The 23,222-nt window shown below is 43.9% G+C and overlaps 2 protein-coding genes across 5 annotated transcripts in view; one reads left to right on the top strand and one right to left on the bottom strand.

Moving 5' to 3' along the window:
• KIAA0319 (KIAA0319 ortholog) overlaps nucleotides 1-13,700 on the top strand; it is a 46,127-nt gene extending 32,427 nt beyond the window's left edge. For 2 of the 4 annotated variants that reach the window (XM_024751973.1, XM_024751972.1), the window contains 7 exons: nucleotides 971-1,109; nucleotides 1,792-1,951; nucleotides 5,201-5,343; nucleotides 7,318-7,440; nucleotides 8,913-9,003; nucleotides 10,830-10,921; nucleotides 13,522-13,700. In XM_024751973.1, coding sequence (XP_024607741.1) covers nucleotides 971-1,109; nucleotides 1,792-1,951; nucleotides 5,201-5,343; nucleotides 7,318-7,440; nucleotides 8,913-9,003; nucleotides 10,830-10,921; nucleotides 13,522-13,700 — 927 coding nt within the window. Of the gene's footprint in view, nucleotides 1-970; nucleotides 1,110-1,791; nucleotides 1,952-5,200; nucleotides 5,344-7,317; nucleotides 7,441-8,912; nucleotides 9,004-10,829; nucleotides 10,922-13,521 lie in introns of those variants that run through there. The other 2 variants (XM_024751974.1, XM_024751975.1) reach the window with 2 other exon arrangements.
• A 5,328-nt stretch (nucleotides 13,701-19,028) lies between these two features.
• ALDH5A1 (aldehyde dehydrogenase 5 family member A1) overlaps nucleotides 19,029-23,222 on the bottom strand; it is a 30,981-nt gene continuing 26,787 nt past the window's right edge. The window contains exon 11 of the mRNA XM_024752024.1: nucleotides 19,029-19,172. Coding sequence (XP_024607792.1) covers nucleotides 19,154-19,172 — 19 coding nt within the window. The 3' untranslated portion in view covers nucleotides 19,029-19,153. The remainder of the gene's footprint in view (nucleotides 19,173-23,222) is intronic.

The following is a 23,222-nucleotide window of genomic DNA, read 5'->3' as shown; positions in this document are numbered from 1 at the left end:
ATTTTGCTCCTTAGCTTCCCCATTGTTCCTATTTTGGTCCAAATGGATTCTTTCCTTTTCCTCAACATTGTACCAGATAGGTCAATAGATCGAGGATTGCTATTCCCATTTCCTAAGTACAGAGAATGAGATGCAGGGATGGAAAGAGACTTGGCCAAGGTCAACTAACTCATCCTTAGTCAAACCAGATAGACTTAGGTTTTTAGCTCCTGGCAGGCCTTTTTCCCCATTAGATCACTCTGCCTCTTAGGCTGTAAATTTAGGTAAATCTTCATTCCTCCTGTTGCTAAGGACTTGAGAGATGCAAATTTACTCTTGGAGATGTACTGAAGGAGTGGTCCCAGGGAAAGAACTGAAAATGCTTTATAATTTCTAAAGTAACTCTGGAATGAATACTGTTCAGCCAGATGGTGGGTTAGCCTCTAAGTGTAATTATAACAGCTCTCTGATCAGAGCCCTTGTTACCACCCTCTTCTGTTAACAAGTTCAGAGAGAGGGTCTGGGAGAGTCTTCTCGAATTCTTTGAGCAGAGATGTTGCTACTCAGGCTCTTGGGTCATTTGAGAAGGTGAACCTGATACACCATGAGGAAACCCGAGATGAGAGCATTGTAAAACTATCTTTAAAAATAAGACCCAGAAGGCTCTTCAAAGAGTGCTTCACCCTCCAGGTCTCTGCCCTAATTTCGGTGGTTTCCCCCTCTGTAGGGTGGAATTTGGTAATTCCTAGAGAGCCCTTGGGAAGCAGCTCAGCCCACAAAGTCCTGTCTAAGGATTGTGCCTCCTGGTGCTTTAAAAGTGGGAGAGACGCTGAGGATTACCCGGACCTTCACTAACCCACCACCTTGCTTCCTGTTCACCCTGCCCCTTAGAATCATGCATGTGTGACAAAGACGGGCCCCCGAGGTTTGGGATCAACAGAGGCCCAGGTTGGGAGCTGACTATTGAATCATGAACTGGGTTATTTCTCAGGATGTCATGGATGGCTCTGACCACAGCACGGCCCTGCAGCTCACCAACCTGGTGGAGGGGGTCTACACTTTCCACCTGCGAGTCTCTGACAGTCAGGGCGCCTCGGACATGGACACTGCCACCGTGGAAGTGCGGCCAGGTGCGCTCACAGGCTTCCGGGCCTGGGTTTGTGGGGCTGGTCCGTGAGCGGAGGCTGCGGGGAGAGGTCAGCCTTTGGGGCTCCTTGCAGATGACAGTGGAACCTGGTGTGGGAAGCTGGGTCCACTTGGAGGTTTCCTCTGCCTGTGGTTATCTATCCCCAAACAGATCCAGCCTCCTAACTCATTAGGGAGAATTGGGTCCGGCAGCAGGACTCCCTGGTCACTTTGGTTTTCCTGCCAGAAGACAAAGACCTAATGTGAGGTGGACATGAGGTCTTCATTCCTGGGAGCGCGGAGAGGGCAGCTCCAGCGAGGTGGCCACACCGACCCCCGGCATAAACTGGGCCGGGCCCGCAGCGCTCGGAGACATAGTTCTCTTACCAGGCCCGAGGAGGTGTGTGAGGTCCCAGAATTTCACATGAGCCCAGAGGCAGATTAGTCACACCTCCTTATCATCTGGAGAAAAATGAATAGACAGCAAGCTGATATAAAAGAAGGAAGAAGTACTCTCGGATAGTGGCCCCCGTGGTACTTGGAAGAATTGACCTGAGCCCTAGAACCTAAGCGTAGAAATTACACAGGGGTCATTTAAAGCTCTTTAACTATTACACAGGCCTTGCTCCTCCTATTATCAAGCCTGGGGTTTCCAGGTGGAAAGCCCATGTCTTCTCATTTCCCCAGACCCGAAGAAGAGCGGCCTGGTGGAGCTGATCCTGCAGGTTGGCGTTGGGCAGCTGACGGAACAGCAGAAGGACACCCTTGTGAGGCAGCTGGCGGTGCTGCTGCATGTGCTGGACTCAGACATCAAGGTTCAGAAGATTCAGGCCCTCTCGGATCTCAGGTAAGAACTGCACCGTCCAGCCTGGAGCGCGTCATTTCCTCTCGTTCTGTGTCTTTGCACGCATGTTTATCCCATTCATATTCTTTTTTTTTCCTCAAAGGGAAGCAGTAAGGACAACATCATTATAGGTCCTTCCCACAAGTCTCGGTAAATGTTTGTTGATTGAGAATGTTCTGAATGAAGGCATAGGGAACGTCAGAGGGAGCTGGGTTTTAGTTCTGGTATCATCGGAGGGCATGCGCATGGTCTGGGGCACGCACGGGGGATGCCTCACAGCCAGGCTTCATCCCTGCCCCGTGTTTAGGGGCTGAGACTTCTCTCAGTGTGAGAGGATTATGGGTTACCATTGCTGTCTTCTGAGGGTCTATAAGCTTCAACCTCTTCCTTGATTTCTTATAAGATTTACAATTTTAATTGAGTTTTTAAAAAACTCTTATCCAACTTATGAACAGGGAAGTGGGATGGGGAGAGAGAGAGAGAGAGAGAGACAGAATATGGGAATAAAAACCTACTATTCATAGTAAATCCATCTGCCAGTTATTGTCAGCTATTCTGTTTAGGTTTGCTTTTCAGATAACTGAAATTTACTTAGAAAAATAATAAATTTAAAATGCTCGTTATTTTTTTACGGAACTCTTTCAAAAATAGATCATACGTTTCCCTTTTTTATATCAAACACTGAACCAAACACATCTGAAAATCAATTAAACCAAAAGTTGTTTCTTTTTTTTTTTTTTTTATAAATTTATTTATTTATTTTTGGCTGTGTTGGGTCTTCGTTTCTGTGCGAGGGCTTTCTCTAGTTGTGGCAAGCGGGGGCCACTCTTCATCGCGGTGCATGGGCCTCTCCCGTTGCGGAGCACAGGCTCCAGATACGCAGGCTCAGTAGTTGTGGCTCACGGGCCCAGTTGCTCCGCGGCATGTGGGATCTTCCCAGACCAGGGCTCGAACTTGTGTCCCCTGCACTAGCAGGCAGATTCTCAACCACTGCACCACCAGGGAAGCCCCAAAAGTTGTTTCTTTGAAAGATCAACAAAATCGATAAAGCTTTAGCTAGAATGACCAAGAAAAAGAGAGAAGACTCAAACTGCTGAAATCTGGAATGAAAAGGGATATCACTACCAACCTTATAGAAATGAAAAGGATTATAAATGAAAAGGAATTAGTTAAGATGAGGTCATACTGGAGTAGGGTGGACCCTTAATCCAACATGACTGTGTCCTTATAAGAAAAGAGACACAGAGACAGACACACAGAGAACCTGCCATGTGATACTGGAGGTAGAGATTGGAGTGATGTGTCTACAAGCCACAGAACGCCAAGGATTGCCAGCAACAGCAGAAGCTAAGAGAAAGGCATGGAGTATATTCTCCCCTAGAGCCTTCAGAGAGGATGGTCCTACCAACACCTTGATTTTGGAATTCTAGCCTCTAACACTGTGGGAGAATAAATTTCTGTTGTGTTAAGCCACCCAGTTTGTGGTACATTTATATGGCAACATTTGGAAACTAATACAGGTTTGAATAAAATCTCTCCAAAGAAAATATACAAATGCCAATAAGCACGTGAAAAGATGCTCAGCATCACTAGCTATTAGGGAAATGCAAATCAAAATCACATTGAGATACCACTTCACACCCACCAGGATGGCTGTAATCCAGAAGACAGACCATAACAAATGTTGGCAAGTATATGGAAAAATTGGAACACTCATACGTAGCTGGTGGGAATGTAAATGGTGTAGCCACTGGGGAAAACAGTTTGTCAGTTCCTCAAAGTGCTAAATGTAGAGCTACCATACAACCCAGTAATTCTGCTCCTGGGTATATACCCAAGAGAAATGATAAACATATGTCCATACGAAATCTGGCACATGGGAGACTCAAGAGGGAGGAGATATGGGGATATATGTATATGTATAGCTGATTCACTTTGTGATACAGCAGAAACTAACACAACATTGTAAAGCAAGTATACTCCAATAAAGATGTTAAAAAAAAAAAAAAGAAATCTGGCACGTGAACATTCACAGTGGCGTTATTCATATAGCCCAAAAGTAGATACAATCCAAATGTCATCGACTGATGAGTGGATAAATAAAATGAGATATATTCATACAATGGAATAATATTGGCAATTCAAAGGAGAGGGAAATGCTGATATATGCTGCAACCTGGATGAGCTTTGAAAACATTATGCTAAATGAAAGAAGCCAGACGTGAAATGCCTCATATATATTCCATTTATATCGAAAGCCCAGAATAATTAAACCTACAGAGACAGAAAAGTAGATTAGTGTTTGGCAGGAGCTGAGGGGCGGCATGGGAGCGGCTCTTAATGGGTGTGGAGTTTCTGTGATGATGGAAACGTTCTGGAATTATTTATTTAATTTTATACTTATTTTTGCCTGTGTTGGGTCTTTGTTTCAGTGCTAGGGCTTTCTCTAGTTGCTGCAAGTGGGGGCCACTCTTCATCGCGGTGCGCGGGTCTCTTCACTATCGCGGCCTCTCTTGTTGCGGAGCACAGGCTCCAGACGCGCAGGCTCAGTAGTTGTGGCTCATGGGCCTAGTTGCTCCGCGACATGTGGGATCCTCCCAGACCAGGGCTCGAACCCGTGTCCCCTGCATTGGCAGGCAGATTCTCAACCACTGCGCCACCAGGGAAGCCCATGTTCTGGAATTAGATGGTGGTGTTGGTTGCACAACTTTGTGAATATGCCAAAGGCCACTGAATTGTACACTTCAGAAGGGTGACTTTTGCTAGTTCCCTGGTGGCCTAGTGGTTAGGATCCTGGGCTTTCACTGCCTTGGCCCCAGGTTCAATCACTGGTCTGGGAACTGAGATCCTGCAAGCTGCACAGCACCACCAAAAAAAAAAAAAAAAAAAAAAAAAAAAAAAAAAGGTGACTTTTTATTGTAAGTGTATTATATCTCAACAAAAAGGTAAAAATGAAGATGTGTCTGAAAGTTCTCATTCTGTGTGTGGTTATGTCTGTTTGCACACACACATACATTGCTCCTTTTATCCAAAGGTCTATCTATCATCAGCTGAACTCTGGGACCAAAGAGCCTTTATTTGTGAATAGAAACCAATCAATCCCTTGACCCTCAGAATACACCCCTATGTCCTTGCCAAGCGGCAGAGTTGTGGCCGTCTTCTCAGCACCACAGGTCAGATGGCTGGAGTGGATATGTCACATTGGTCACTGCATAACCGTGTGGCTCGCCTCTCTCTCTGTCTCCTCTGCAGCACCGTGATTGTGTTTTATGTACAGACTGGGCCACCTTTCAAGGTCCTCAAAGCTGCGGAAGTGGCCCGAAATCTGCACAGGCGGCTCTCAAAGGAAAAGGCTGATTTCTTGCTTTTCAAAGTCTTGAGGATTGACACAGCAGGTATGTCCCCATCAGAAATATTCTTTTTTATTTTTAGTTTTAAAGTTCAAGTAATGTAATACCTAATTGTTGTATATTCAGAATTGGATTCCACTGGACTAGACATCCCATCCAATTAAATGCAATGGGAGTCTTATAGAAACATAATTACCCAGGTTAAAGGAAAAGATTTTTCGGAGAAGGTGAAATATGATTTGGTTCCTATATGGTGGGACAGTAGCCAGGTCTCATAGTCTGTTTTTCGTTTTTTGTGGGTTTTTTTGGCAGTACGCGGGCCTCTCACTGCATCGGTAGGCGGACTCTCAACCACTGCACCACCAGGAAAGCCCTCATAGTCTTTTTTGACTTAAATAGGAATGAACTTCAATATTTCATTATCTTTCCAATTTCTCCATGTCAACCCCTACGGGAATATTCTAAAAGAATCAGATTTGCTGATCGTGGCTATGTTTTACTGGCACAGAAAGAGGACATGTGGACATCTTTGCTTTAGCATCCAGAGATTTGTTTTGCATTTATGTCTCCAGCTGGTTTCCTGCAACATACATTTGCCAACCATGCTTTGTCTTTGAGGGAAACTGGAGACCAACAACAGTTATGGTCTGTTTTTAAAACCATACTCTTTCATACTGGTCATGGTCAGAGATTTCATACTTAGATGGTCAGAACAGTATTAAAAGACAGATACGTGTTATAGGTTGGAAAAGCCATGTTTATATAATTTATTGACCTGGGGCATCTCGTGCCTTAGGTTGTGAACATGGTGTTATGTAGACTCTTGGAAATTTAAGATAGATTTTTTTTTTTTTTTTTTTTTTTTTTTGGCGGTACGTGGGCCTCTCACTGCCGTGGCCTCTCCCGTTGCGGAGCACAGGCTCCGGACGCGCAGGCTCAGCGACCATGGCTCACGGGCCCAGCCGCTCCACGGCATGTGGGATCTTCCCGGACCGGGGCACGAGCCCGTGTCCCCTGCATCAGCAGGCGGACTCTCAACCACTGCGCCACCAGGGAAGCCCTAAGATAGCTTTTAAGTGCCTTCCAGTGGTACCTCTTTTCTTAGTGGCTTGCCTGACGCCTCTTCCTGGCACCAAACTCATTTATATGTGTGGATGGAAATGTGGTCTTTATCCCAGGTCATTTCAATAAACACTGGGGACTGTGATACCATTTGGGGAGTAAAATTTAATTTGTTTCAGATGTATACCTATCCACAATTGACTTTCTTTGTAATATGGAGTAAATTAATTTTTTTAAGAACTCCTTTTTTTCTAGCTACAAAAGTAGTATTTATTTATTGTAGGAAATTTGGAATACCCAAGAAGGCAAAAAAAATTAGAATAATCCTTTAGATTCTAGAGTCTAGAATTCCCACCATCCAAAGATAACTTTTGTTAATATTTTGATGTTTTTCCTTCCAGTTCCCCCATCTCTAGAAACACGTTAATACAATCAGGATAATTTGATATATAATTTTTTAATCTGGTATTTAACTTCAAATCATATTATGACCATTTTCTCAAATCTTTTAAAATTCATCCCTCAATAACATATTCATGACCTCACAGTACTCCATCCTAGATATGTTCCACAACTTATACAACCAATCCTCTACTCACAGACCGTCAGGTTGATTTTAAATAATGCTGCAATGTAGATAAGTTTTTGTGCACATCCCCAGTCATTTTCACTGGAAAAATTCTTAGAATTTCTCTTTCTTAAGCCAAAGGGTGCTACGTTTCTGCTACATGATTAAGGCTTTTGTTTCACAGTTCAGGTGTTGGCATATTTCTGCCATTTGCTTCCAGATGAGATTGTCGATTCGCGAGACTTTCCCTGGGACCCCTGTTCATAGCGTAAGAGTCTCTTGATTCAACGAGATGCCTCTGTTCAGGGTCTATGCTATGAAAAGACACAGCTGAAGCCAGGGAGCCCCTTTTCTCCATGGTGACCTCTGTCCCACTCGCCTCCTTGCAGAGTGCCTCCTGAAGTGTTCTGGCCATGGTCACTGTGACCCCATCACAAAGCGCTGCATTTGCTCTCAGTTGTGGATGGAGAACCTGATCCAGCGTTATATTCAGGATGGGGAAAGCAACTGTGGTGAGTCCTGGTGTGGTGGCTTTGGGTGAGGAGCCTTCAGACAAATCATTCTGAACTGTCAGAAAGATCTGCCTAGCTTTGCAGCTGTAAACTCAACCCTTTTCTCACCCGAAGCCAAGCGAACGAGCTCACGTGGTGATGGGTTAAGATCCTCCCACAGTTCACCTTGGGGGTGTGTTTAAGGCTTTTCGTAAAACTTCCCGATGAGGAGATTCACCTTGGCAGAGCAGATTTGGCTAACCATCGCTGGCGTTGCTGAGAAGGCTGCTTTGGGCTACATGGTCCCCATTTCCACATTGCACCTGCCTTGACTTGAGCTGAGTGTGACCTTCTGGTGAAGTGGTCCCTGGTGTGGACCTGGCTGGAATCAGATGAACAAGAAAATTGGCCCATTCTTCCAGGCTGTCTGCCCAAGGAGGCACCAAAAATTGGAACTACCGCCTCAGCTGGCCAAGCTGGTGCCCTTAAGTCTCCTCTGAGGAGGGAACTGTATTTCAATGCCAGTCTATTCCTAAGAGTAATTTTGTTTTCTTGGGGATGTAGATGGACATAATTGGCCAAAAAATTAGGATGAGCTGACTGCCAAATTATGTTCCCACTCTCTACTACATAAATATTTGAAAATAGCCAGCCCTTGGATTGTTATTCCAAGGAGCATATATAACATCTAATAGAGGTAAACCTTTTGTTTTTGTTCCATTGGTTTCTCTCTTCCTGAGTTGCTGGTGCAGAACTTTTTACCCTGGATTTCCACAAGATGTGGGGGAAGTGAAGATCAGGTAGCTTCTGAGTGGCTGTCTGGCTCTGTGAAAAGCATCTTCATGTCATAGGTGACCATACACTTTATTTGCTTTATTCAAACCAGGCCAGAACTAGTTTTGAGGTTCTGTGATTCTGGAATGAATATATATATTTTTTGTTTGTTTGTTTGTTTGTTTTGCGGCATGTGGGCCTCTCACTGCTGTGGCCTCTCCCGTTGTGGAGCACAGGCTCCGGACGCACAGGCTCAGCGGCCATGGCTCACAGGCCCAGCCACTCCGCGGCATGTGGGATCTTCCCGGACCGGGGCACGAACCCATGTCCCCTGCATCAGCAGGCAGACTCTCAACCACTGCGCCACCAGGGAAGCCCATGGAATGAATATTTTGATGTGACTTTCATGGGTGTTTAAGAGGCCTTACTTTTTAACTGATGAATTAATTTTTTTCTGATTATTCTGTTCTCAGGTCAGTGTGAAATACGTGCTCCATGAGGTCCCTGAACCAGCTGGATGAAAGTCGGGTGGTTTTAAGTTGTTCTTGATTTATTTGTGTTTCACCTTGCTTAGGCTCTCGACCAGCCTGGCGAGGTGGTAGCAGCACCACAGATGGCTTTGCTTGTGAGGACTCAGAAATATTCATTGTGAGTCATTGAAATAAAGCTGTTTTGCAAATGGTATGTAACATGTCCACTCTGGTTTTCTTGTTTTTCAGAGTGGAGTGTGTTCTATGTGACAACATTGGCTCTAACTCTTGTCGTGCTAACAGGGGGTTTAACTTGGCTTTGTATCTGCTGCTGCAAGAGGTACCTGGCACGCTTACTTATGTCTTTGAAATAAAGACGCAACATTGAAGGTGATATGACAGTTCTAGCGGCTTTTGCTCGGGTTTGTGAAGCTGCTAAACTGTTTGAGTCACTCATTTTATGAAGAGAAACTTGACTTTAAAAGTACTTTATAATGCATCCTCCCCCACGAAGCTTATGTGCCTGGTTAAATAGAATAATACTAGAGACAGCTTTTTTTCATTGCAGCTCTCATATTTTCTAGAAGATTCAGTGCTTCTGTATCAAATCTAATGCTCTTTTCTATCAGTCTCGCATTATGTTCACTAGAACAGTACCTAAGTGGCCTGACTAATCCACCCTCGGTAGAGAAAGGAGTTGTAGAAGTAGACTGATCTAAATGCTAGATTTATATTATTTTACGTATGTGAAGCAACAGTCTAATCTACCTGAATTCTATTTCATAAATGCAAAACTTTAAGCGAACTGAATACTATCACCAAAGAGAGGTTTTGCTTTAGATTTTTCCTTCTTCTTTTTTCCCATGGAGCTGACCACTGAGAAGCCCCAGAGCTGCCTAATTGTCTGAACCTTCCATAACCCCATGCTTGACCCTCTATAAGGAGATTTGTAGGAACAGTGATTACTCAAGTCCTTAGAAGACAGCATTGGGTCCGCTTTCCTATATGGAACTCTATAAATGCTCTCCAAAGAAGATGTGATAAAAAGAAATAATGGTTATACCAAAATAATAGTTATTTTTCAGAGATCACTTATCAGTTTTTTTAGTTTTATTTGTGGTTATTTTCCCAAAGGTAGGACTGGTGAAAGAGAGCACAGGCACTTAGAGGCCTCCACCCCATTAAGTTTTCCCAGAACCATCTGGGATGATGGTCACCCTGCTGTGCTTGGCTTTAAGAATTCTGCAGCTTTGTGACATTTGTATCAAGTAGATGAGCACGATGATGACGAGAGTGATTGACTGTGAACGTTTATTAAGTGTTTGCCATTGTGATGAATGGTTCTAAGTGCTTTCTGTGTATTATCTTATTTAGACCTCCCATCAACCATATGAGAAAGGGACTATTCTTACTCCCATTTTACAGGTGGGAACATGGAATCACAGAGGTAACAAAAAATGATGTCAAAGTCACCCCGATAGTAAACCCAGGGTTAGAGGCCCATGCTGTTAATCACCAAGCTATCAGAAAACTGCCTTTGTTTGTTCTCTACATATCTTAACCATAGTGTTGATGTGTATTTTCAAATTATCCCCTGAAGCATAGGATGAGCTCCATAGGATCAGCCCAGTTGTTTTTATGTGTTGACTGAGTTATTGCTTATTCCTTTGGGGGAATTTATTATCATTTCTGTTGGTTTTTTTTTTCTGACTGCCAGTTACATCATCTTTTCATTCCTGCATCTTTGGACATCTCAGGATAGTATAGGTTCAGGGGAAAACTTGCTATATCCAGGTTTTTATGAGGAAGGAATGACTCATGGAGAAAAGCTTGCTAGGCCAACACACAGGTATTGAGGGAAAGTTTCTGGAAAGGTCCCTGGCACCTCAGCCTGAGGACTGGGTGAGAGCCTGCAGTTAGGAGGGTGATAGCAGTATGGCCCTTCTTACTCTGACATGTGTTTCTTCAAGATGCACGATGTACCTCAGACTCACCAAACTCAGATCTGGCCGTGTATGCATGTCCTTAATAAAAGATGCCAATTAATAGAATGTAATAAATTCTAAAGGCAAAACATTTCCTTTGGTGTCCTCCATGTGTTTGAAATCCTGGATCCTAGTTACCATTTCTGAGAATCTGGGTTGACCTTTTCTTTGTTCTTTTCAGACGAAAAAGGACTAAAATAAGGAAAAAAACAAAGTACACAATCCTGGATAACATGGATGACCAGGAAAGAATGGAGCTGAGGCCCAAATATGGTAAGGCAGCCTCCCAGATGATTTCCTGGTGCCTTTCCATTATTTGATCCAGGTGTCTGAGTGTCACCGTAGGTGAAGGGAGAACAGCAGGCCGGAGTGGGCGCTTTAACCGGGGAGGAAGAGCGAGACTGGGATTCTGTGAAGAAAATCAACCTACTTCAATCCCAGGGATATGCTACCTGGGAGGCGATAGTTGTATTATACACGTAATGAAATCTTGGCAAAGTGCTTTGAGGCATGAATGGGTGGGGGATAGGAAATGCCTATTATTGGTAGAACCAAATGACCCCAGGAATAAGACTGCTTTTCAAACAGGTGTCCCCAGTGCCTGGCTTTTCTCTACTCATGGTTGGAGGGTGGGGCCTGTGATGCTGTTTCACCCTGGCTCATCTCTGAATGCTGTTCCTTTTAGGTCTGCCACACACAAAATGCCCCAAAATAACACTTGGACTTCAAAACCAAACATTTTTCAGTGTCTGCATTAGCTAATCAGCCATGTGTATAGATGGACACAAAAGCTTTTACAAACAATTGACTTTGTTCACAGCATGAATTGATCCCCATGCTGAGAACTACCTCTTGACCACCTCAGTTAACTCTCTGATTCTCACTTATTAACCCTTGGAGACTAAAAGAACCTTCTCTGGCCCCCTGAGGCTGCTTAGCACTGATTCTATGGGCTTGTCATAATTCTGGATTGATGACGAAATTGACTCTTACAGAGGGCTGTAATCACTTTCGAAGTTGTGAGATGCAGAACGTTGTCCACGGCAAATGTCATGTATCTACCCATGTATCTGTCATGTACTTTTACCCAGGTACATTTACCCATGTAAATGTCATGTATCTGCACAGACCCTGAGTTAGGCCCTGGAGATGGGGAGGAGAATGAAGCATAGGGCCCACCTTGGGGCACTCAGAGCCCAGAGGAGGATAATTACACCAGAGTCAGAGTCCTACAGAAGCCGGATGATGCCCTGTAGGAACATAGAGGCCAGAATGACTGAGCGTTTATGGAGAACGTGGTTCGGGCCTTTGGCAGGGGAAGCGTCTCAGGAAATCCACATAATAGCGTGCATTTATCAGGTGCTCACCATCTGTATTACATAACTAATATCGGAGGTGTCATAAAGAGACTTTGTACCTAAGAGCTCAAAGTGCTTTTGGGCGCATTGTCTCACCCACCTGCCTCCTAAAATACACTCCTCCTTCTGGCAGTCCTGTTTCTACTCACAGCCCCGCTGTGTTCCTCATTACCAGGCTCTAAACCTCAGACACCGGTGCTTGGTCCAGGATGCCTTGTCCGCACTCCGGCCACTCCATCCTGCCTAATCTCTTGCCCTCTTTCCTCATCGTTCTCACCACCACCCTAGTTCAGACCCTTGTGATCTCACCTGTGGACTAATAGTAGCAACAGTAATAGTTAGCAGGTACTTAATGTTTAATATGTAGGAGGTACAATTCTATGCACTTTACCACTGAATTCCAATCCTGCCAACAGCTCTATGATTATCCCCATTTTACAGAAAGGGAAACTGAGGCACAGAAAAGTTTAGCAACTTGCCCAAGTAACAGAGCTAGTAGGCGCCAAAGGCAGGCGGGACAGGCCGTCTGCTCTAGAGCCTGGGCTCCCTTCCTCCATGCTGCGCTGCTCCGTGTGTGTGGCTGGCTCTCCAGCTATTCCTCTCTCTTCCTTCTGTCCTGCCACTGGGTTTTAGTAATATCTTAAAACAACATTTTAATCGTGTCACTCCTTTGCTAGTAGGACAAAATCCAAGCTTCATGGCTTCCCTTGGATTCATGTGCTTTTCTATGAGATCCCAGCCTCTTTTTGTGTTTCTTTTTTTTGCATTTCCTACGTGAATCATTTGCTCCAGACTGCTTTCTGCAAATATTTCTGGATGTCTCCGCATACTCCATGCTCCTCCACTGTCCTCCTGTCCAAACCCTTCACTCTCTTCAAATCCCATCCTGTGTGAACGATCCCTGAAGCTTCTAAGTGCGCACTTGTCTCTTCTTGATTCATGTAAAATTTATTTTTAAAACTTTCTTGCCTGTCATGAACCCTCATCTCGTCTTTGTCTTACATCCTTAGCTAGACACTATAAATTCTTTGAGAACAGGGGTCACATACCTGTCCCTTCTCTTATTTTAACTCCCAGCAATCAAATATTCTACTAAGAATATTTGATGGGAACAAGTGGTAAAATCATAATGGTTTTCATTTATTGAGTGCTTACTAAGTGGTAAATGCTGGCAGGAGCTTTACATGCACGAGTTCACTTAACCCTCACCATAAACCCATGGAATAGATGCCTTGTTATCTCCTAATTTAATAGATGAGGAGACTGAAAGCCCAGAGAGGTTAGGTACCTTGCCCAGGGTCACACAGCTGGTGAGTGACAAAGCTTGGGCTCAAGCTCAGCAGTGATTCCAAAGCCCCTGTTAATACTCACTAGGAAACCCCAACCGCCTGCTGCGTTGTGAGTGATCGTCTCGCATGTGCAGAGCGCATGACTCCGTGCATGGGACCAGAATGATGGGCAGCTGAGAGGGAAAATGCCCTTCCCCCCAAGATGCACCTGTCTGCTTCTCCCTAGGTATTAAGCACCGAAGCACAGAACACAACTCCAGCTTGATGGTGTCTGAGTCTGAGTTTGACAGTGATCAGGACACAATCTTCAGCCGAGACAGGATGGAGCGAGGGAATCCAAAGGTTTCCATGAATGGATCCATCAGAAACGGAGCTTCCTTCAGCTATTGCTCAAAGGACAGATAATGGAGCGGTTGTGAAATGGAAGGACGCCCACAGGAATCCTTTAATCCAGGACAGTCAATGGGAGTTAAAAACTAAACTAACTCTTGTTAGAATAGCGTGTTCCCATCCTTTCACCCTGGGCTGGAGGTGTGTCCCCATATTTTAAAAGACCTGTCTTCTGGGGTTTTTGAGACACAAACCAAAACAAAAACGTTGCTCTTTTAACTGAGATGCTCGTTAACGGGAATAAAGGTTGGGTGAGGGGCTAAGGTATATACTTAAAAGAGTTTTGCGTTTTCGTAGCTGGCACAGTGTTTTGTTCCTATGTTAAGAGAAAGATTAACCTGTTTCTATCTGCAGACCCTCGCAGAAGATGAGTTCAACATGGTGTAAAGAGGGCCAACTTCTCTTAGGAGCTGTGATTGCCTTTAAAGACGACTTTCCAAGCGTGGTTTCTGTCGTAGGACCCTTGGAGTCTGAGGGCTGTGTGTCTATATATATATTTATATATATACATATATATAAAAGATACTTTATCTGAGGACTGGGTTGTCCTCTGTCCAGCAAGTTTTCTGTGCTGAAGAGACACCCATACAGAGCCCAGCTCTCCTGTTCTCACTCTTTTGCTACGCCAACCGCCATTTCTGTGCTCTCTCTACAGAGCAGCTCTTGGAAGTCCGAGAGTTCAATAAGAATTGTATTCTGAGGACTGGAGGCGACAGAGAGGGAGGTGGGGTTTGCTGACTTTTAGGTTGAAGGTTGAAGGTAGCATTTTAGCATGTTTCACCTTTTCTTTCTCTGAGAAAAACAAGCCACACTGAGGCCTCTCTCAGTCCCAGTTTACATGAAACACAAGAAAAGTGATTATTAATTCCTTAGACATTTATTGAGCATGTGCTATAGGCCATGCATTTGGACCTCTATCAGTAGGAATAAAGACTCAGCAACTCGGTAATATATACAGGCGGGCCTCCGTGTCCATGGATGCAGGACCTGTAGGGATGTGGGCCCCGTGGATGCAGAGGTGGGAGGGTGGGGGAGGGCCGACTGTATTCCCAAACTCTGAAATACAATCAGTCTTAATGAGGATGGTGTGCTTATGATACTCGGCCCCTACAGGTACTTTCCCTAATAACTTGACACAGATATCCACTTCATATGTTTAAAAATATATTAAACCCTTTTCTACTAAATATCTTATTTTAAATATATGAAAAAAACATTAAAGCATCCCCAACCCCAGAGCAGCACCCCCGAGCAAGGACTTGGAGTTAATTGTAGCCTGACACGTTGGCTAGCTGATTGTTCCCCATCCGCCCGTGGTCCTGAGGCTGGGGGCCTGGGTGGTGCCCTTGGCATTCCTTGTGGAGAGACTGGAATGAGAGGTGGGGCCCGTCACAGACAAGTGTGACCACACCTAAGCAATATTCTGTTGCACAAGCCTCTGTCACACGAGGGGAAAACTAGGATTGCTTTGCTATGACTAAGTGGAGAAGCAACGTGATTAAACTGTCAGGTTGAAACCATCAGGACAGGACAATAGAGAAAACAGTTCCCATGGGCCTTGGAAAAAATTAAGCTTTCCGGTGCTTTTGTTCCTGCTGCTAATATTCATCCTCATGAGAACGTCTTATTTTTAATTATTCTGCTTTATAAGCAGTGGCAAAAAAAAAGTAAAAGGCACTGGAGGGTGATTTTAATTTTAAAATAACTTCTCTGCTTATGTCTACACTTTCTGTATATCCAGCCAGTTCAATACTATCGATGGTGTTAGAAGGAAAATGTGATGCTTTTTACATGAACATTTAGCTTCATACACTTAAAATCTGCCCTACCCAGTGGCCAGGGTTACATTATTTTTGTGTACAACTGGAAATTTCTGGCACAGAGGATGGCAGCCTAAATATGAGGTCAGTAGAGCACAGTGATGGAGAAGGGAGTGATCATCTGTGAAGTGCTATGTACATAATACACATATTTTACGTACTCCATTGACCCTTACGGTCATCCTGGAAAAGTAGATATTCTTCTCATGTTGCACATAATGAAGGCCCAGAGAGTTTAAGTAACTTGCTCAAGGTCACGGCCAATTAGTGGTGGATCTAGGAATTGAATGCAAATTTTGTAAGCTGCAAAGTCCATGCTTTCCACCCTCCTCCCCTACACAAAGAACTCCCACCTCCAACTGTTGGAGGGCAAATTCTGGTGGACCTTTTGGACCACTTGGAAGTTCTGTTCCTAGGACCAAGGAAGAAAGGGAGAGAAGCCTGCCTCATCTCTTCTGTTGGATCACCCCCAGGGCCACCCCTCCAGGTCACTCCTCCTTTTCTGTCTCCAGTCCCGCTGGTCTGATCTTTCCACCACAGATGGATCTTGAATCTATGGTGCAGCAGAAATAAAGACCACACCAGTGATCAGAAAGTAGGTCCTCTCTTGTTATCGGAGGAGCAGAGCGTGAGGTGGAATGGCAGCCAACATTCTTCTCTTGTGCACTTTGCATTAAGGGCCTTGGGAAGATGAATGTCACTAGCAGCTCAGGATAGATGAGAAAAGCAGGGCCCGAGAATGTGGGAGAGGGCATTGGTAGGGCTCACAGGCTGACAAGATTCTTAGCTGCTTTGGCTGAAGTCTTGGTTTTATTTTTTTAATGTTATCTTTTTCCCATGTATTGACAACGTATCATTTCCAATATAACACTATTAAACATATATGCTAATCTGAATAAAGGTGTCTGTAGTCTCTGTAATGCCTCCTTGTTGTTGAGGAGGATGGGAATACTTATTCTTTCTGCTTCTGTGTGGAGGGATTTCCCTGGAGTAGGAGGCAGCAGGCTGGCCCACGACCTGTTTTTGTGCAGCCGGTGAGCTAAGAATGGTTTTTACATTTTCAAGTGGTTGAAAAAAATATCATATTCTGGGACACGTGAAACTCACATGGAATTCAGATGTCAGTGTCCATAAATAAAGTCTTACTGGAACACAGGCACACTCATTCATTCCTTTGTGCTACAACAGTAGAGGTGAGTAGTTTCAACAGAGACTGTGTCTCAAGCCTAAAATATCTATTATCTGAACCCTTACAGAAAAAATTTGCTGGAGCCTAGAGTAGCACCCCCGGCTCCCTCCTCCCCGTGGGGGACAGGATTTGGGGAGGCACTGAGGGTGCTCAGTGCTGCCTGTCTTCTCTCCCCTGCTTAGATTCGGCTGCCGCCGGCTGCCAAAAGAGTGCATTCCCCTGGTTTCTCTGACATTAATGGGTAGTCTGCCCTCTGCTGGAAAAGGCCTTCAGTTGGGGGAGGTGCAAATTAGATTAAGGTGTGTGTGTGCTTAAACTACATCCCCTAATCTAGTTTCCATCATCCGTGTGACTCTTGCATGGAAAAACTGGTGAAATTGGTATAAAGATCGTATGAACGGTGTGTATTTCCTGGTTTTGATATTGTGTTAGTTATGTAAGATGTTAAGCTGTGGGGGAAGCTAGGTGAAGGGTACACGGGAATCTATTACTTTTGCCACTTCCTGTGAACTTATAATTACACCGTGCCCTCTGTATCCGCAGAGGCAGAACCGCGGATCCGAAGGCCCGACTGTACAGTGCTATTTTACATCAGGGACTTGAGCATGGGTGGATTTTGGGATCCATGGGGGTACTGGAACCAATCTCCCACGGATACTGAGGGACGATTGTATTTAAAAATAAAAAGTCAAAAGATTTTGAGGGGAAACATACAGATTCATGATTAATCGCGAAACACTAGAAGCGTTTCCATTAGTCGGGAACAAGTTTTTTAAAAAGGCAAAACCATCATTTCTCCTACTAAATGGTCCATAGAGCCTCCCTTTTTGAGATGAGCTTAGCGAACAGCCAAGCTTCCTTTATTTGAAGCCTACATGGTGAGAGTTACTACCTCCGTTCTCCTGAAGATGGGCCCAGAGTTGCAGTGCTGAGTCTTAGCACAACAGGAAAAAGCACATAGCCTTATATAATCTGACAGAACATCTGAAAAAACACCCTTGTCCACTAAACCACCGGGACAGTGGTGTTGCCTGTGGTCCAAATTGTGGCTACTCCTTCCTGGTTAGCTGATAAAATGGATGGATTATAGGTAAATTTACAGACCACCAATTTCCAAATCCATTTCCACTCATTTATAAATAGCGCACAAATAGAATATCCCTGTAGCCTTTCAACACTCAGACCATGCAGGACCTGTTCTTTTTCCAGACAGGTTTCCCACACTTGATAAATGAAAACCACACTAATTTGCTTTTTAAATGTGTTGCAAGCTAAATCAGAGATAAAGCATCTGTAACAGGTGAAAATTTCCTGTTAGAAATAGTAGGAAGATGAAAATACACTTGCTTCTAAGCAGACGCCTAGGCCAAGCATTGAACAAACCCACAAATTGAGAGTATAAAAAATGAACAGAAACTTCAAGTAAATAGAGTCGGGCGACCAGAAGGGGGCGCTCTCACACCCTGTGATGATAGTAAAGCCCAACAGGAAGAAGGAAGACTTCTCTTTCCTGGTAAGGACTCAGCCAATGAAAAGTCATGAAGTTTTTCATTATAACCCTCCCAACTTCCCTTTCCTCCCGATAAAAGTGTTCTTCCCTTGCTGGGCAGGGGCTTGCAAGCGGCTCGCTATGGCTGCAGGCACTGTGTTGTAATTCTGTGCCGATACCAAATAAACCCATCTTTGCTGGAGAAATATCTGGGAGTCTATTTGTTTCAGGTCAACAAGAGGTAAGTGGATCGTTTCTCCTGGTAACAAAGTAATTTTAAAAATCAAAAGCAGGTTAAGAGAAATGCATGCAATAAATGGAACGACAAAGGGAGATGTGTATTCTTCCTTCCAGAGAAAACCTTACCTTTGTTCAAGGCCTACTGCTACAATTTGGATTCAAAGAGGCCACGTGAAATTTCTTAGAATATAAATGAACACTGGATGAAAATATAAGATATGCTGTTTAAATAATTAACAGTGATTATATCTGAATGGCAGGGTTTCAGAAATGTCTTCCTCATACATTTCTGTATCCAAAAAACCCAACCGTTGAAAAAAGTACATAATGGATAACAGTGGCACACGTAGAGGAGTGAAGCTGGTGTGTTTGAGAAAGCTGGAGGCTACTCCTTTCTTAGGCAACCACACCTGCAAACCAGGTAAATTCTCAATTTAGTTCAGCAAACATTTAATGAGCGCGAACCATACGACAGACCTGTTACCAAGTCTAAGCTTGTACTGCTCACTGCACAACAGGCCAATAATCAAGAGACTAGGAATAACGACTTTATTCGGAAAGCCAGCAAATGGAGAAGAACATGCCCCAAAGAACCATCTTGCCTGAGTTAGAATGCAGGTTTCTTTTATAAAGGGGAGGGAGTGAAGTCAAACATTTCCTGGTTCGGGTAGGCCTCTGTAGGGGATATGTTAATTTCTTCCTCCTTGCAGTCATTCACTGGTGGGCCTGGTCAGGATGTTTCCTGTGAGCTAAACAAAGGAATTTTAGCTTAATGCTCATTACCTGGGAAGCAGGGTACCCAGAGATGGGCCGTTATGTGTAGTTTAAGCTTATAGGCAACATCCCTTTAGTGATTAACTTGTAATAGAATGCAAAATGTTCTTCCCTGTTACAGGCCGTCCCGTAGGAAGGTGCTAGGGTACCAAATTTCACAGGCAGGTTCCCTGCCCAAGAGATTCACACACTAGTCAAGGGAGCACCATTTATACATGTAGGAGAGGAAAAATAATTTTCCCTCTACCTTTCTGAGTTCTTGGCTGAGACCACTGCAATGAAAGATTAACAAGAGAAAGAGAAGTTTATTAACATGTGTATCTCATGTAAACATGGGACACAGGGAGAAATGAGTAACTCGAAGAGGTGGCTTAAAACTTCAGCTGACAGAGCATTTCAACAAAGAACAATAAATCTCTGGAGAAATGACAGGGCGGAGGAAAGCAGCTGTAGGCTTTCAAGGGCGGAGATAAAAGCTAATTAGTAAAATTTGTTATTTAGATTCCAGGCTGATTGGGCCTGAAGTGTCTCTGGGAATTAACCTTTGTCCTTCCCTCCTGATGCGGGGAGGGGAGCAACTTTATAAATCTGTATCCTGCTTTTAGGCAAATGAAGGGGGAAGGGAAGAGAGAGGGCTTTTCTTGTATCTGCTTCTTAATTGCCTTCAGCTCACAAAAAACCTATGCCAAAGTGGCATCTTTTGGGGTGGCATGTCCTGAACTCCTACAGTCATATTTTGGGGTGGCATACATATCCAAACTGGTCTAATAATCTCCAAAGTAAACTCAAACGATGAACTGGCAAGAAAAAAACCCCACAAACCAGAAACCTTGACATAAAAAGAGGAAATTCTGTTAATTAAACCTTTATTAGTTACACACGCACAACTCTGCTGACAAGGCATTGACACACACACACAATTATCGAAAACTGGAAAAATGAATTATGTGCACGTTTAAAAAACAAAATATTTCCACACTTCCGACTACATTTATTCCCAAGTTTTATCCCATAAAATACAGCACAAAAAAAATCACAGCATAAATATCATTCAAGTAAAATACTGTCTACTATAGCTGCTCGTGAACAGTTAAAACCCTGGGCTCCAGCCTTCCGAGAAGGCAGTCATGTGGCACAGTTTAAAGTTAATGACACAAGTTTACAATAAAATAGAGTTATTTGCATTGTGCTTCTGATCTTTACTTTCACTGAGTCTTTACATAAAAATAAAGGTAGATGAACCAGCGCTTGACATAAAATTGTATTTAAAAGCTACTCAAATGGATAAAGATAATAGGTACAGAGGAGCTTTTTAAATGAGAATCCCTGCATAGCTGGGGAAAGTAAATTGAGAAGTGTTTTTTTTCAAGGCCAATAGACTCCCATTCTCTGGGTAATTTCATATGAGTTATGTGATAATTGCTGGGAAGTTCTCGGTGAGAATTCACTGGAGCAAGGCCCAGAAAAGTATTTTTTACACAGTAGGTGTTCAATAAAATGATATAATGCCTCATAAACGGGGGAAGGTCAATATCTCCCTCTTGGTTTAGATCAGGGGTTGGCAAATTATTTCTGTAAAAAGCCAAAGAGTAAATACTTTAGGCTTTGTGGGCAATACTGTCTGTGCTGCAGATACTCAACTTTGCCAAGAAAGTAGCCATAGATCATATGGTAAATGAATGGATGTGGCTGGGTTCCAATAAAATTTTATTTCTGGACACTGAAATCTGAATTTCACAAAATTTTCACGTGTCATGAAATACCATTCTTGTGATTTTTTTTCCCCAACCACTCCTTTGGGAATATAAAAACCATACTTAGCTCTGGGTTGTACAAAAGCAGACGGCAGGCCAGATTTGGGCTGTGAGCCAACCCCTGGTTTAATGGTCCTTTTCTATTTCATATTATAACATACATTAAAAAAAAATCCATCACATATGGTTACCTTATTGAAAAACAGCCCCCAAAATGTTCATTTAAAAATACTTCTCTGTTTTCCCCACAACCCAGAACAATTTTACTAACAGTAAGCTATTTCCTTTTCAAATTATTTTAATTCCAGAATTAATCAAAGATATTGGAATGAGTGTCTGGCCCTCAATTTATGTACCTGGTGAGCCAAATATACTAGAAAACTCAAAATCTGCCACCCAGCCAAGACATTCACTGATTTACAAAGTTACAAATGTATTTGAATGTATTCCTCCAAACATTTCAAGCACCAGTATTCCAGACTTCTAAAAACTAGTGTTGGAGCATTTTTATTGTTAATAGCAAACAGATGGACACACCTAAATATTAAGTAATTAGGGTGTTACATAAAACAACCCTAAAACTAAAAAGTAGAAATTCACTGTCAATATGATGCGTACGTGATTCTGGACAGGGTCTGAGCAATGCATGTTACCAGGAGGTGGATTTCAGCTCATTCCTTATTGGGCCTTAGGGGAGATGGCAGATGTAACCCAGGGCAAACACAAGGCAGCTCCAGAACTAGCCATGGTACTTTTTTTTTTTTCAGGCGGACTCCCAACCACTGCGCCACCAGGGAAGCCCTAGCCATGGTACTTTTGTGCACAGGGACATCTCAGACCTTAGCTATTCAGCTCCCCATGGCTCATTGAGGGACGCTACAGCCCAGCTGTGTCCAGGAGTGACTGCCTCTAGCACTACTTTCATTCATGTTTTCCTTTTTTTTTTTTTTTTTTTTTTTTGCAGTATGCGGGCCTCTCACTGTTGTGGCCTCTCCCGTTGCGGAGCACAGTCTCCGGACCCGCAGGCTCAGCAGCCATGGCTCACGGGCCCAGCCGCTCCGCGGCATGTGGGATCTTCCCGAACCGGGGCACGAACCCGTGTCCTCTGCATCGGCAGGCGGACTCCCAACCACTGCGCCACCAGGGAAGCCCCATGTTTTCCTTTTGCTCCCCAGAATATCCACAGAATGTCAGTGAAGTGTGCACACAGAGAGAGTGGAAAAGGAGGTGCTTCATCCTTGTATGTTCTACCAGGAACAGCTTTTATTCCTTTTCCTTGTATATCAGGACAGACGGAGACATGATACAGAAAAGCCTAGTGTGTTTTTAATCAGAGTTTTCACAGTGACAGGAAACAGTGGTCATACGGTTTTTTTTGTTTTTGTTTTAAATGATGAACTATAAAAACTCTTATTGGATAAAAGGTGCCTGAAGGACAAAACCTCATGCCTCTTCCAACTGGCAATTATGGAAATTCTTTTTCCTTTTGGGATTATTGTCGTGAAAGTGCTTTTGCTCTTTTGCAGGTGAAGGAGCAGCGCTTCATAAGAACAGAAATAGCAGGCTGCAGGTGACGAGCCCTCACTCAGGCTCAGGTGCTGGGCAGGTGGGTACCAACTTCCGCTCACCTTGGCAAAGCCACTGCCGGACACCCAAGCGGGGCTGGGATATGACGACTCCTGCACTTACACTGAATTTTTACTTTTTGGCAAACACTTTCACTTTCTCTGAGGCTCACAATAGCCCATGGAGCTAAATAAGGCATGTATAGTATCTCTACTCTCCTGAGGAATGCAGGGGGGGTGCGGGGAGGGGTTGAATGGCACATGGGGACAAAGCCAGGCCAGGCCATTACTTGTGGGCCATCCATCCCACCAAGCTGCTGTGCTTTATGCTTAGGCTCATTTCCTAACGGAAACAACATGACATGGAAAACAGCACAGAAATGAAAAAACCTTTAAGCAGTTAATTTAGGACAATGGAGACTTCGATTTAAAAAATGGTCGAAAAAGGGAGAGGGGTTCCTTCATGTCTCAAAGAAACACAGGCAATTCCGTGCTATTTCTGAAGTCTTAAAAAATGAGTGGTTCAGGGCTTCCCTGGTGGCGCAGTGGTTGAGAGTCCGCCTGCCGGTGCAGGGGACACGGGTCCCAAAAAAAAAAAAAAAAAAATGAGTGGTTCAGCCTCTGCAGCAACACCCCAGGATACCCAGCAAGTGTCTTTAGTGCACCCAGGCAGTGATCCAGCTGTGACCATGGGGCTGTGGGGGCC

This window comes from Neophocaena asiaeorientalis, unplaced genomic scaffold (genome assembly GCF_003031525.2).
Source record: "Neophocaena asiaeorientalis asiaeorientalis breed wild unplaced genomic scaffold, Neophocaena_asiaeorientalis_V1.1 scaffold165, whole genome shotgun sequence".
NCBI lineage: Eukaryota > Metazoa > Chordata > Mammalia > Artiodactyla > Phocoenidae > Neophocaena > Neophocaena asiaeorientalis.
Note: the sequence above shows the minus strand (reverse complement) of the source record. Positions and strands in the feature narration are given on the sequence as shown.